The 13663-nt window shown below is 38.0% G+C and overlaps 3 protein-coding genes across 3 annotated transcripts in view; 1 reads left to right on the top strand and 2 right to left on the bottom strand.

Annotated features, from left to right (window-relative positions):
* The window catches only part of wdr95 (WD40 repeat domain 95), a 20515-nt gene extending 13021 nt beyond the window's left edge, over positions 1-7494 (bottom strand). The window contains exons 1-7 of the mRNA XM_035679624.1: positions 7279-7494; positions 6036-6089; positions 4046-4276; positions 3418-3503; positions 3197-3289; positions 3067-3112; positions 2916-2962 (exon numbers count right to left, since the gene is read on the bottom strand). Coding sequence (XP_035535517.1) covers positions 2916-2962; positions 3067-3112; positions 3197-3289; positions 3418-3503; positions 4046-4276; positions 6036-6089; positions 7279-7494 — 773 coding nt within the window. The remainder of the gene's footprint in view (positions 1-2915; positions 2963-3066; positions 3113-3196; positions 3290-3417; positions 3504-4045; positions 4277-6035; positions 6090-7278) is intronic.
* A 2027-nt stretch (positions 7495-9521) lies between these two features.
* LOC118341376 (testis-expressed protein 26-like) lies at positions 9522-11386 on the bottom strand. The gene is made up of 7 exons (XM_035679623.1): positions 11374-11386; positions 10852-10936; positions 10579-10741; positions 10309-10472; positions 9987-10153; positions 9742-9903; positions 9522-9643 (listed from the first exon to the last, which is right to left on the bottom strand). Exons 1-7 carry the CDS (start codon positions 11384-11386, stop codon positions 9522-9524), a joined length of 876 nt encoding a protein of 291 aa, XP_035535516.1.
* Positions 11387-12471: 1085 nt separating this feature from the next.
* The window catches only part of hmgb1b (high mobility group box 1b), a 2719-nt gene continuing 1527 nt past the window's right edge, over positions 12472-13663 (top strand). Inside the window, exon 1 of the mRNA XM_035680220.1 lies at positions 12472-12618. The gene's annotated coding sequence lies outside the window, so the exon portion shown is untranslated. The remainder of the gene's footprint in view (positions 12619-13663) is intronic.

The following is a 13663-nucleotide window of genomic DNA, read 5'->3' as shown; positions in this document are numbered from 1 at the left end:
GAAGGATAAAAGAGATGAGAAATTATCCTTAAAGTGAACGACAGCTGGTGGGAGAAATTACCCGCAGCATAAACTCATACACTAAACAGGGTGTCTTCAACGGGACGAAGAGACTTGAACTCCAAAAGTGGTACTCTGTGCTTTTCATAAGCTGGTTTCGCCTTGGTTCGCACATAAGACGAGCTGCGTTGGAAATATATAGATAAACTTTGTTAATATGATTTTTTCCATCGCGCTAAAATATATCTAAATATAAGTAGAGTTGTATAGTATTTGCGCATAATCAGTCATACTCACTGTGCTTAAAATAATGTTAAATCTATACCCATTTGTTTACTTCAAAATTATCGATGAAACTGATGTTATTAAATGTTTGAGCTGGGCAATCAACTGTTGGAAAACTAATTGAACAGTTGTTTATGTCTTAATATTAGCGATGAAGTGCTTGCATCTTGGACTAGATTTATGGTTTGATGAGCTTGTCACTGTGTGAGGTCTAGAATCTTAAAGCTGTAAATGTGTGAAAAGTTCATTGATTCTGATATATAAAGTAAGGATAGTCGTAGTATAGTAAAAACGACTCGTATGTGTATGAAACCATCGACATATATAATGTTGACGCTGAGGGATAATATGATTATGAAAATGCACAGATTTTTGGTTGACCGGTGTAGATCATCGGTGTTAGAACGTTGCTAACAGATGCACCTAGGACACATCTCCCATTTCTGGATCCCTTGGCCCATACAGGAAATCAGAGATAGTAGACTTTCTTAAAGTAGATGTCCTATCGCGATATGTGGTCAACCTCGCAAGTTGTACGCATAAATCTACCTTAGTGTTATCGATACCTTCCACTCGCTCTCCGTAACATCGTGAATAGTCAGACATATTCAGTGATTTTTGTTATGAAAGACACTTCGACATTGTTCATGACAAAATCTGCAAAGTTAAGTAACTTCGTTGCTGCATGGCATTATTCGTGCCGTGTCGCTATTATTTCAATCATTCCGGTAAATTTATTCCATAGTTATAAAAAAAAGCTGAGATGTAAATCAGGAATGACTGGTCACAATTTTCTTCAGGCACAGCTCACATACATACAGAAATATTCAAACCCAGGTTAGATAATCAATGTTCAGTTATATTAGAGCTAGCGAAAACCGGATCACCCGAGTCCAGACTTATTTGTGTAAGATAGCAGCGATAGACTCAGGGAATATATACAATAATCTCTTGTCATCCAACACATTTGGTATTTGAAATGGACCGCTAACTAAGTATGACCAAGTTTAGTCTTAAAAAACATTATCCACACTACTCTTAAATACAAGCAGAAGACAGGAATAACTTTCACTCATCTAGAGCTTGCGACAATAGTGGGTGAATTGGCAACTCATCAATAGTGTAACGATAATCGGAAATAAATGTTAGAGTGATGGACCAGACCACCCAGACTTCAACTCTATGACTGATGATGAATCCAAGCAACTTATAATAAGAGTGAAAAAAAAGCTCAGACTTGCATACATCCAATTTTCATCCTGAATACAACTGTAATGCCATATTAAACTAAAACTGTCCGGGCAACTGCAAAAGCGAGAAATTTTAAATCATATGGATCTCAGTATAGAGACTTAGCAGATGACATATGTTCGCCTCATAACTAAAGACAGATTACATGCATTGTTTCAGTATTTCCCAGAGGTGAGTTGATACACTCAGGCACGGAAACTTTGGCTACTCACTATTTCACGTCAAAACAAACTGCTATGGGTAGACTACGAAAAGACATGGGCAAAATCACTGGCCACAAATTTTCTGAACGGTTTTTTACAACGAAAGAATCAAGGATGCATTTGCAATTGTTAAACTGTGACTGAAGATAAAGACATTTTTTCATACAGCTCTAAATAATCTACCTTTGATATGTCTGAATTCACTGCAAATGATAAAGAATGAACATTCGAAAATAACCTTGAAAAACCGTGAAAAGAGAATGACATCATAAATCTCCAATCTTTATTCAGTTAAAGTTCCTTTCAAATCAATCTTCGTACGAATTCAAAGAATTCTAATGTTGATTTTGCTCAGGAATAATGCCCAGACAATCACTCATAGGACATATTCTTGTGTGTAAGATTAGCCAAGAACAATGATCTTGGGAGAGAGCATTGCAGCAGTATACTGATACCATGGTATGGAATGTGATTCGTACTGTGTAACATTTGCTCATCTAGGGTATTGAATTTTAGCTGTATCAGTGTTATAATTCTAAAACATAGTAAAAGAAAAAAAAAAAAGATCTCAACTCCATCACTTAATTCTCCCCATTCGCAAACAGAAAAAGTGCCCCTAAATTATAAGCCAGTAATTCGTTGGTATCCGTCTCTTTTCTGGGGCTGCTGAAACATGGCAGGTATCAACATGGTGGACTCCATGGACAAGGCAACCTGCAGCGTCTGTAGATATAAACGGCTCATTCTCAATGATTCCTATATTAAGGTCATTATACATACTAACCCTAATGAAAACATACCTGTGAATATTATATTCTACTTCTGCTGATAGAGCCTTTTCAGTGTTACACACTAGACCTTCAAATACATATAAGACATAATATTTTGTTAACTTCTGTTTTCATTCCTTTAAGGGTCCCTGGCTGTTAATGGCTGATGCCTCCCTAAGGCTCAGCTGAGTGAGCTTTGGTCGCAGTCTAATCAATGACTGAGAAGCTGGCATAATATTGCTGGAAAAGATGCTCAACATTTTCTGATACGATTACACTTTAAACTTAGTGTAAACTATAATAATACTGGTATAATGTTATGATAGAGTATAGTATACAGTGTGCACAATGGTTAACTGAACAATAGAAATGAATGTGTAGTAAATCTTTTGAAAAGCACAATTACCTGAGGGTATCTCCAACAGAGGATATTAAAATGATAGTCACACATCCCTGAAACACAAAAACAAAATTTAAGATGTCCCAGTAATAATCAAGTGGGACATAATGAACATTTTTGTTTTATAATTGGATCCGATTTTAACAAAAGCTCCTACCTCAGTGTCTCCATACAGAATACAACATTTATCAGTGCCGGTGTAGCTGTTAGGAGAAACATAAACCATGAAATGTTGAGACTTATGGTGACATTTGGAGGATGTGTTAACATGCAGTTTTGTTGCTTACCCGTAGTCTAAAGTCAAAGGCACAGTGTCTAGTGCATTGATCTGGCAATAAGGCTCCAGAGTGGAAAGCTCATAAAGCTGGAGCTCTCTGTCCCTGCAAGAAAGACACACACAATAAACAACGCTAGAGCAATCTGGGACATGCAGTTAAAAAAAGTAACCAATGTACTCAGTAAATAATTTGGTCTTTAAGTCATTTTATTAAACCTCTTCTTATATTACCCCGTTCCAATCATCAGCTTGTTGTACTCAGTCATCAGAGTAAAATCACTTGCCCACTTTGACTTCCTGTTTGCAGGTCCTTCATTCTGCAGAAAATTAAACACAAACACCTTCTATGGATAATATTACAGGCTAAGTCTTCTGCATTTTTCTAATCATCAACAAATTCCTTGAAAAGAAGCAAACCGACAATGAACTGATCTTACTAACAAGTGTGGCTTGTGTAGCCTAAACCTGATTCATCCAAAAACTATTGAAGACACATCAATAGCACTGTCATTTATTATGAGTCACTGTCATATACCTGTCCTACTGCTGTAAATACTCACCAAGTGTAGATATCAGCTGTTACGTATAATCCCCAACATATGCAGTACTTACTCTGGTTTGAGTCATTTTTGCTAAAAACAACAGTCCCCAGCTGTTTTAAGAAATTACTGATCATTTTAAGGTATTTGCGACTTGTTTTTAAAGATTTATGTGCCACAGACAGGGAAAATATTGAAAAATGTACTATTGCGTTGTTGATTTTGGTCTTTTTGTGGGATTTCTTGACCGTTAGAAAAACAGAATGATACCAGACTAATCCTTAAAGTATTCAGGTAAATGTACAAAAGATAAAACATACAAACATGTGTTTGGTCTTCAGTGGTTTAAGTTCAGGGCTCCAGTAGCAAACGGCCCCATCTTCTCGCACTGTGACGATGGAGCCATCGTGGGTGGAGTGAATGTTGACGATGGGAATGCTGTGACACAACGCCTTCATGGTGGCTGGCAGAGTGAAAGCCACCTGCTTACTGCGTCTTGCTGTTTCCTGCTTCTCTTTGTACTCCTGCAGCATGTGTGTGCAGAAGTCATCCTGCATCACATTACTGATAGTCATAAAATTGTTATCATGGTCATATGAGCAAGGGCATAGGTTTAAATGTTATTTCCTACATTTTATGTATATAGAAATTATGAAATAATGAGATGAAATTCATATCATGCTTTTCAAATTAAATGGTAGTCAAAAAAAAAGAAATTCAAATGCTCTGTAATTGTTGTATTATTAATTGACTGACCTCACTGAAAGGCTCAGTGTGTAACATTTAGGAGGATCTATTGGCAGTAATGGATATGTTTATCTTAACGTTTTCATCTGTGTATAATCACCTGAATATAGGAATTCTTGTGTTTTCATTACCTTAGAATGAGCCATTTTTATCTATAGATGTTTGCAGCCACTGTAGTTTCTCCTACACTTCACGACTAGTTCTCATTCCCAGGTCATCGAATACAAATGCAAGCAGTGTTCAGTCTGTTGCAATCTGAAACTACACTGCTAGATGCCACTAAATCCTACACACTGGTTCTTTAAGATCACATTTAGTTTTTGTTGATAGAGTTAATGGAGACTTGATGATAAATGAATATTGTATGTGTATCTTCACCAATGAGAATTGTCCTTTACCTAATATTTAATATAGGGTTGATGTTTAATTATTGCAGGAGAATATTGGGTAACACTTTATTTGGATAGTCTGCCTACAGATTGTTTATACAATATTTTTAACATTTCAGCTGTTTAATAGCTGACATTAAACAATTCAACTGTTCCTCAAATAAAATGTTTTTTCTAAAACTTCTATTCTTTGGTAAAGGGTGTTGGAAAAAGGATTTTGAAAAGTGAGAGGAACATGTCCTCCTCATCCCCCAGTGGAAATCATGCCCTTGTATATAAGCCCAGTAAAATCAATATTTTGACTCTTGCAATTAAAAAACAATGTTCTTTCTCCAATGTTACATCATACTTGTAATCACATCTCTACAAATGTACAAACCATGACAGCATTTTTCAGCTTTACAATCCACACAACCTGTAAAAATTGACTAACCATCCAGATGAAGATATAAAACACTAGAAACATATTAAAAATTAAGTCAAGCGTCAAGAGTCAATATCAATGTAGCCTATTACTTGGGAAACCATCACCTTTGAGTCAGCACAAGACAAATGTGTTAGTGTACAGTCAAGAAAAGCTGATTTAGCCCAAATCATTTTGTTCAGTTACACTTGCTCCACAGATCCTAATTGAATTTCAGTGGCTGAAACAACCCCATCATATTTCATACTGGCCTAACTTTTGTTCTGCAGATTCCTGGTTAGTATGCATGGAAAACTACACTTAATATAAAGGCTGCATGCTCCATAAGAAACAAAAAAAAAAAGAGTTTCATCTCACCCATGAAATCCTTCCTTGGCCTGAATAATCAATCTTCTTAAATAACCCTTGAATCTGCGCATTGCACTGTGAAATTCAGAGAACAAAACAATAAAGCACAATGACACTTCTTATAAATTAATCAAGTAATTGGCATAGGCTTGTCCCTAATTGCAAAGAAGTGAGACAGAGAGAACACAGAGATGAGAGAGTCTGAGAGAGATATAAAGACAAATGTTACACTGTCTTACTGTCTTTGGCAAGCCCAAACACGTCTTCACTATACGTCCAAACTTCTTCGCATCAATGGATCTCAAGCCATCCGTTTCAAATTCCTTTAGAAATAAAACAGTCAAATCTTCCAGAAATGAATAACCAGACTGTCATTGTGAAAGATTTATAGGTTTACAGTACCTCAAATGCTACTTTCAGTTTCTGGAGGTTCTCGAGTGATATCGTCTCGTCAAGCTTATCAAAGAGAGGAAAAATTGTGACATTATGTCATGACAGAAACAAATTATTATCATGCAGGTTCATCGTCAATATTATCAGAAAAAAACATGCAATGGAAAATAAAAACAAAACTGCTTTCAGTCCAAGAGTGCTAAAAATTCAAACCAAGGTTAGAGAGCTGTATACTTTAACACTGAACACTGTTTAATTATCAACACACGATTGGGGCTCCACCTCTGAGTATTACTGACTGTCTGTAATGGCCAACAGTGCCTATGACATGATTACTGAGATCATGCACAAGGCCAGGTGACAGGCCATGCTCTCTGTGTTAATGGCCCCTCTTCAAGTTGCCACGGTTTCCTAGCAACGAGTCCATGATCTGTGGCACACTTTGATCTATCATTAATAAATAAGGGGGATAAACAGCCTAATTCCTCAAGGAAGCAACTAGGGTTGAGGTTTCCCCACGGTTCCTCCTGAAATGCAGAGATAATTCTTTAATCAGTCAGAGTGATGGAAGTACTGAAAGTGTTCACATAACCTCGACTGCTTTTCAAATCCCTTTATTAGAGCTGCATAACTTTGAACTCCTGAGCCTGTTCCGTCTAATCGGTTATGGCACATTGCTCATTACATTAAGCAAGACAGGGTGACTGACATTTGCGTCTGCAAACCCACAAACTTCAACCCGGTCCATTTGCACCAGCCATGTTTCAATCATTCCTGTCAGCTTGAGAGCTTGAATCTGAATCTACTAGGGTCCTCAAAGTAGTTGGCTCAGCAGCTATGTTTGTTTTACATTGGCCTGAAACATGGCCTTCCTGGGCTGTGGGACAGATTGTTCTGGCTGATGCGCTGTCAGGCTGCGAGTAAATTGATCATCAGCTTTATTTAAAATGCCATTTTTGGCATTACCTCACACTGGCACATTCTGGTGCTGGTGAGATATGCTTCAGCTGAAGTTGAGTATCACTTTGGAAAGAGTCTATAAATTGGCAAGTGTAGCAAAGTAGCACTCTAGTGACACCTTGAGGCTAAAAGCAGCAACTTTAAGAAAGAAGACTCATTGGAAAAGGGTACAAAATCAACCATGGCACTGAAATAATCTAGATTTAGGACAACTTTTCAAATGCAGATAGGTCCCAATAGGTCAAATTTAATTGTCTCATATACTTTCAGATAGACATTTTGAAAACTGTACCTGGAGACTGCGAGCTGAGTCAATACTGTGGTGTTGTTGTCTCATGATTTGAGCCTGATCTCCCAGTGTGACAGAGTGTCTTCGCCTGTTCTGTTTCAGCAGCTCTCGAATCAACCATTCAGGCGGCTCTTTTCTGTCCTCGCTGACACCCCCTCGTCTTGATGCTGAGAAGTCATCTGTGACTTTATTACTACCTGGCCCAGAAGTGTTTCTCATCCTCTCTTCTGTGCTCCACAGTTCAGAGAGGATGCTGAAGAATTTGAAATCTTTTAATTTGATTAAATGCAGGCACTGTTCTTATAATACATTGTTATTATGGCTAAATATGGATGTATTTTAAATGTATCTCTACTTGACTCTTGATAACACAGAATCAGTGCATTTCTGTCCCTAGGAAATTATATGCATAAATATGCATGAAAAAATCTTGCACAACCTTGCACTTTGTTCTAAGATGCATCATGTAAAACCTTAGGCTAATGAAAACTAACAGTGAAAAAATAGGATTTCAGCCCATCCCCACTCGCTCACACTACACTTCACCATGAAATATAATGATGATGATGAAAAACCTTCAGAAATATTTTTTGTATTTGTATTATTGTGTGACAATATTTCCAATAGTTACCCTGACACATTCCCCCCTCTAAAAATGTATCTTATTAAGTCTTCTGAAGGCCATGGGAAGCCCAAATGTAGCTTCTATCTTTATTTTCTGTATTTTTGATCATATTGTATAACTGAGAATGTCAATCTCAACATTCAGCCCTTTTAGCTGAATCATTTTCTCAATCTTATTATGTTATGTTTATAGGATTTTTAAGATAGTTTTGGTAATCCAACTGAAGATGGTCAGTGGTCTCATGTTATTGACACTGATACCATATGGCTACATTTCATGTATTTGCTAAAAATATGCTACAAACTAAATCCTTTCACTTTCTGTCATGTTCAGAAAAATAAATAAAATGGCCTGACAATTGCACATTTTGAATTGATAAATATAAATATGTATGTTATTAGATACAATGTTGAAAAAAAGATTTTAGAAAATTCAGTTTCATTTTCAGAACTTACAACATGCAAGTGGAACCAATTCAGTGGAGTGGCCCAATGATACAAACTTTTTTTTTTTAAAGTGAAAACTACACATAAATCTACTTATTATTAGGAATGTGACGATAAATTCCAGGTGAGCAGACCTGTAGTACCTGGTAACTGCTCAGTGCTGCCACGGATGGCAACTCAGGCACCATGACAACAGTAAACAGTTTGTGAACACGAAACAGGCCTCAACCATACTCATAATATCCCTTATCTAGACATTAAAACTGTTACTGTAAAAAATATGAAAGTGGTGCTGAACAGGTATGACAACAAAAACATGGTTTACAATGTTAGTCGGAGAGCAACAACACAGCAGATTACCTGGTCACATGTTGGGTTTCTAATCTTCCTGAAGCTGAAGAAGAGCGAACCTTTTTCCCTAAAGGCATACTCGTTAGATGTTCTATCTTAGAGGTTACTGTGGTGTAAAAAAACAGCACATTTCCTCAGTCTGACCTCCAAATAGATGTTAATCTGACAGATCTCACATTAGACTACCTGACACTCACTCTAACATTACACCTGAGCAGAGCAGGTGGCCCAATGGTAACTAAGAAACCAAGAGTGACAACTGAGACTACAACACTGAAGACAAGACTCTGCACTTACAGGGAGACAGAAAGCTTTGTCACCATGTTAAAACTAACAATATATTACCCTGTTTACATTGTACTTTAATCAGTTGAGGTAGGAGGTAATCATAGTTTAATTCATCTCATTAATGTTAGCACGTTTTTACATTTTCATTGCAACTACCAAGGGAATGAATAATCAAAAACATGATTAAATATTCCTTTTGGACAGACTTGAGAAAAAGCATTTCATAATGCAAAAGAGAAGAATGATGAAGAAAAAAGTGGCATTCTTTGCAGATAGAAATCATTAAATCAATGCACGTTTTTCAGTCTTTTTATCAAGCCTCAAACAGGCTGTATAATGTCAGAAAGCAAAATATGAGGGCGATGGAACATGAATGCAGGCAAATTTAATTTCATCAGGCAGAGATGTTTAATTATCACAGCACACATGTTCCACACAGAAATGGCATAGCGAGTGAAAGTCAGTTTAATTCACTTTTACCCCTACTATGACAAAAACACATAAAAACACAAAATACAAACACAGAGCAATAAGGTTCAGAAAGGTCCTGGCCAGCTTGATATGCATTCTGGTAAGCAGGAATTAAGCACGATTGCTGGAAGTTTATTCACTTTCTCACTGTTGTTTGGATAATCATCTTTACTCAAAACAGCCTTCTCTTCTGCAAAGCCAAAAGACACAAAACATGAATTACCTGCCTGTCAAACTCGACTTGTTGAAACGCTCAAACATTCAAAGACATAAAATGATGCTAACCATCCTCCGGTAAAATACTGTGTAACTGCTTCAGCTCCTGGGGCAGCAGAGACTTTATCACACATGCAACATTAGTGGCTCTCTTTCCACAAAACCTGTCGTAGTTAGTCAAGTGTGATCTTTTCTGCTGAGTGTGGATGTGCCTTTGCACAACAGTTGGAACTGCAACACATGGAGGAGCTCATTAGGTAAACTGCAAGCACTCTTTACTGTGTTTACATTAGAGTTTTTTCAGCATACAGTACCTATACCACGACCGGCCACGTGAGGATCTGTGCTGTGGTGGTAGCGCAGCAGCTCAGGTGTTTGCTTTGGCTGGCAGTAATTGTCCCTCATCTCTGTGTCAGTAGAGGGCCACACTTCACGCCTTCTTTGCTTAGGTGCAAATTTTCTTTCTGTATTATTAATATGATTATTATTAGTATCCTGTCAGACAAGTTCCACATAGTGAGCAAAATAAGCTGTAGAGAAAAATATTATGATTACACTGATTTGTATTGTCCATTGACTTGGACAAGCCTGCAGGCTTGAAGTTGTCATGAATTCAAGACTTAACCCGACAGACTTGTTCTACCTTGAAGCATACCTATGAAGTCACATCTGTAGGTGGAGCGGTACTGCGCTGTCAAGGCTTTGTTGATCTCCTCCTCAGATGGGGGACATTTCCAAGGGAAGCCGACATACTCTGAGCTTCGTGCGGTGTCCCTAGGCAGCCTCCACATCATGAAAGACTTGAGGAAAACAGCTTGACTTAAAGGTTACGATACACTGTGAGAGGTCAAGCATGGCATTCGACTATAAATGTAAAATTGAGGCTAACACAGCCTAAATACCAACCTGACTGGGATGTGGGTTGTTTCTCCTGTGCCCTGAGGCAGTTCCTGTACGGATGCATTCAGGTTTACAGGATGACTTCCAGCTAAAATCCTGATTGTACACAGTTGAACCGAAAGGTCCAGACTTTGAATAGGAGTCTATAAATGAAGTTGACGTTGGGCACCTGCATATGCATCAATATAAACATACAATTACACCCCAATAGAAAAAGAAAATGCACAAATTATGCATGACTACTCAGAACTTAACCATAAACCCATAAAGAGAACTTACAGCAGAATCTCTGCAGCTGAGTTTGGCCGGTAGACGAATTGTCTCCCATGGGATGTTTCATATGGATCCCACCACTGTTTGCCCTCTACAAGAAAATATATTAAACTGTAACACTTAATTCTTGATATGTAGTGTACACCAGTCATTCTAGGCTATAGTCTAGTCTAGCTAAACTATCTCTTTGAATAATATTTTTAATTAATGCCAACACGGCAAAATTGTGAACACCTAATTCAGGGTAGGGACCAAAAAAGAGACAAGAATAAGGAATTTAAATGAAGTACTACAATAATATTTATATTGCTGTAGTGAGTAATAATAATAAAACATAATTGTGCAACAGTCCAACATAATAATGTGGAATTATTCCAGCAAAAAATATATAGTATAATGTACCAAAGTCATATAGCCTAATAATAAAACATGAAATAAACCCATATTACTGTTAACAAAGATGTAAAGAAAAAAATCAAATGTAACGTTTTCTCTTTCAATATTTAAATATACTTGGTTCAACATTACCTTTGGTTGCCATTGGTGACCAGGGTTTTGGTACCTTTTGTTATTGTTGTTTTCGGTGTAATGAAAACCTTTCCACTTCCATTTCCAGAGGAGGGTCCTAAATTTGAGACTGTGTATAAATGAGAAAGTTTCGCTGCAGGTACTGGCTCTGTTTGAACAGAGCTGATCCCTGCCAGGATGTTTCTAGGTGCTGTGGTTATGGAGACCTACAACATTTGAATGGCCACTGTGAGCTGCTCAGCAGGGGAGATGTTGCATTAAAAATTCAACATAGCCAAAGATTCCTTATAAAGTAGCTTCATTCATTTTGTGCTATGATCTTCAACTTAAAACATTTCAATGTGAGACACAAAATCCATAGAAGGAAATCCTCCAGATCTTTTAATTAATTAGTTATTAACTAATTCACTCAGTCAGACAGTCATCGAATAATCTTAACCTTTAAATCTGGTTTTAATTTGTTAAAATAAATAAAGATAAAATACGATCCACTGTGACCAGATAATAAAGTGATATACTACAATATCAAAATTAGTAGTATATATTTGATACTCAGGACAGTTTGCAGATGCTTACATACATATTCACTTTACTTAAGTGTACTTAATGTTGTAATTTCACATTGTAGTATTACTTTTTTTTAAGTATACGGGTAGTTTCCAATCCCATCCCAACTTCACTCTAATACATCTTTCCCCTTACTATGGGTATTTTATGCTATTTCATACTTTAATTGTTTAATCTGCCCCAGTGTGATTAGTTTTTGCAATACGTTTTGTCTGCTTTATTGTTTGAACAGTTTTTATTACTGATGGGGGTCTTTTTATCATTTTTATTCTACCTCACTTTGGTGTGATTTTATTTATCTGACATTATTTTTGCCTTATTGCAACCTGGAATGTTTTTAATCCGTGTAAGGATGTTCGTTTTGGAAATGCATGCTGCATAAATAAAGTGTATTATTATTATCACCATTATAAATATGATTATTACCAGAATAAAGGCGCTTGCTGTTCAAGTTTAGCGCCATCGCCCCGTCGTGTTTTGAACAACCAACTGTACAACAAACATGACTGAGACAGCCAGTGTCCAATAAGATACTCCAAGGAGTTGACGGCAGCCAATGTCCGACAGCCGGAGCCCAACACACGGGATAAACACCGCGGACTCACTGACTGGTGCTTTTCGTCCCATTGTTCGAGACGTACCGACGTACAGCTGGCCTCTAGTAGCGTTTGTAAGCGGGTAAGCATAATGAATGTTGACTTATTAACAAAGCGAGTATTAGCATTGCGTCTTTATGAATGAAACGCTGCGCTGCGGTGCGCTTTGCACTGTTTACATCGGCGTTGTGCGTGTTTAGTGGCACGACTGAGCTGGAGAGGATGTTTGAACACTGCCTCGCTAACTTAGCCAACTACGTAGTTACCAACGCTGACATTGCCGCAGCATTAAATAACAACCAAAACAAGCGGAAAAATGTGATGCCACCTAACAACCGACGAGCTTGCTCATATATATAGCCTTCTCTCTGTGTGTTACCCTGACAATGGTTGCTGTGGCAGCGTCGCTACCGTGAAAGCTAACGCTCGCTAGAAGGTGAACGTAGGTTAATAGCGCTGACTGGTGCTGAGGCAGCCCGGGTGAGGTGAGGGGCTGCAGGCAGGAGCATCATTCCTCCCCCCCCCNNCCCCCCCCCCCCTCCTGCCCTCCTAAAATCACTTTCAATGAAACTCTGAAACCAAAACAATCCGGCTGTCGATGTTAAATAGGAGGCCGGGTTAAAAAGGGCTAGAATAAAGGGTGTGTGTGTGTGTGTGTGTGTGTGCGCACTCCGCTAGCCATTGTTAGCAATCTAATCAGCCATTTTAATAATCGTCATCATGAAAATGAGCACCGTGGCATGCAAGCTACCTACTACTAGCTGGCCTAACGAGAGGACACAAAGCAAGAGCGTGCAATCAAAGGGGAGGTGGAAGCTAATGCTAATGTATTCATCTACAACCCCCCCAAACTCCAAGCTTGATGCACATTAATATCAAAGGGAGGCTGGAGTGTAAACTGAATAACACAACGCACTGTAGCTGTGTTTCTCCCCAGCTCCGTACTAGAATCACTGTGACTGGATGCTGGCAGTATACCCGTTTTAACTGATGTGTGGTTTTAAAAGGAGCATCATGTTAGCTGTACATACAATGGATTATCAGTCATCCCAGACACCCTCCTCCTCCCACCACCCATATTTAAACAATAGATGCATCTGACAAAGCAAGAGGCAGACAACTGGAGG

This window comes from Morone saxatilis, unplaced genomic scaffold, assembly GCF_004916995.1.
Source record: "Morone saxatilis isolate NCDOM2014 unplaced genomic scaffold, NCSU_SB_2.0 Contig8, whole genome shotgun sequence".
Classification (NCBI taxonomy): Eukaryota; Metazoa; Chordata; class Actinopteri; family Moronidae; genus Morone; species Morone saxatilis.
The sequence above is the reverse complement of the archived record's forward strand: the minus strand, read 5'-3'. Positions and strand labels throughout refer to the sequence as shown.

What these genes read in the sequence shown, in the direction of transcription:
- LOC118341376 (XM_035679623.1), bottom strand. An exon ending in TCAGCTGCAGAGATTCTGCT is followed by an intron (nt 10,742 to 10,851) that starts GTAAGTTCTCTT and finishes ATGCATATGCAG; the next exon opens with GTGCCCAACGTCAACTTCAT. An exon ending in ACAACCCACATCCCAGTCAG is followed by an intron (nt 10,473 to 10,578) that starts GTTGGTATTTAG and finishes GTTTTCCTCAAG; the next exon opens with TCTTTCATGATGTGGAGGCT.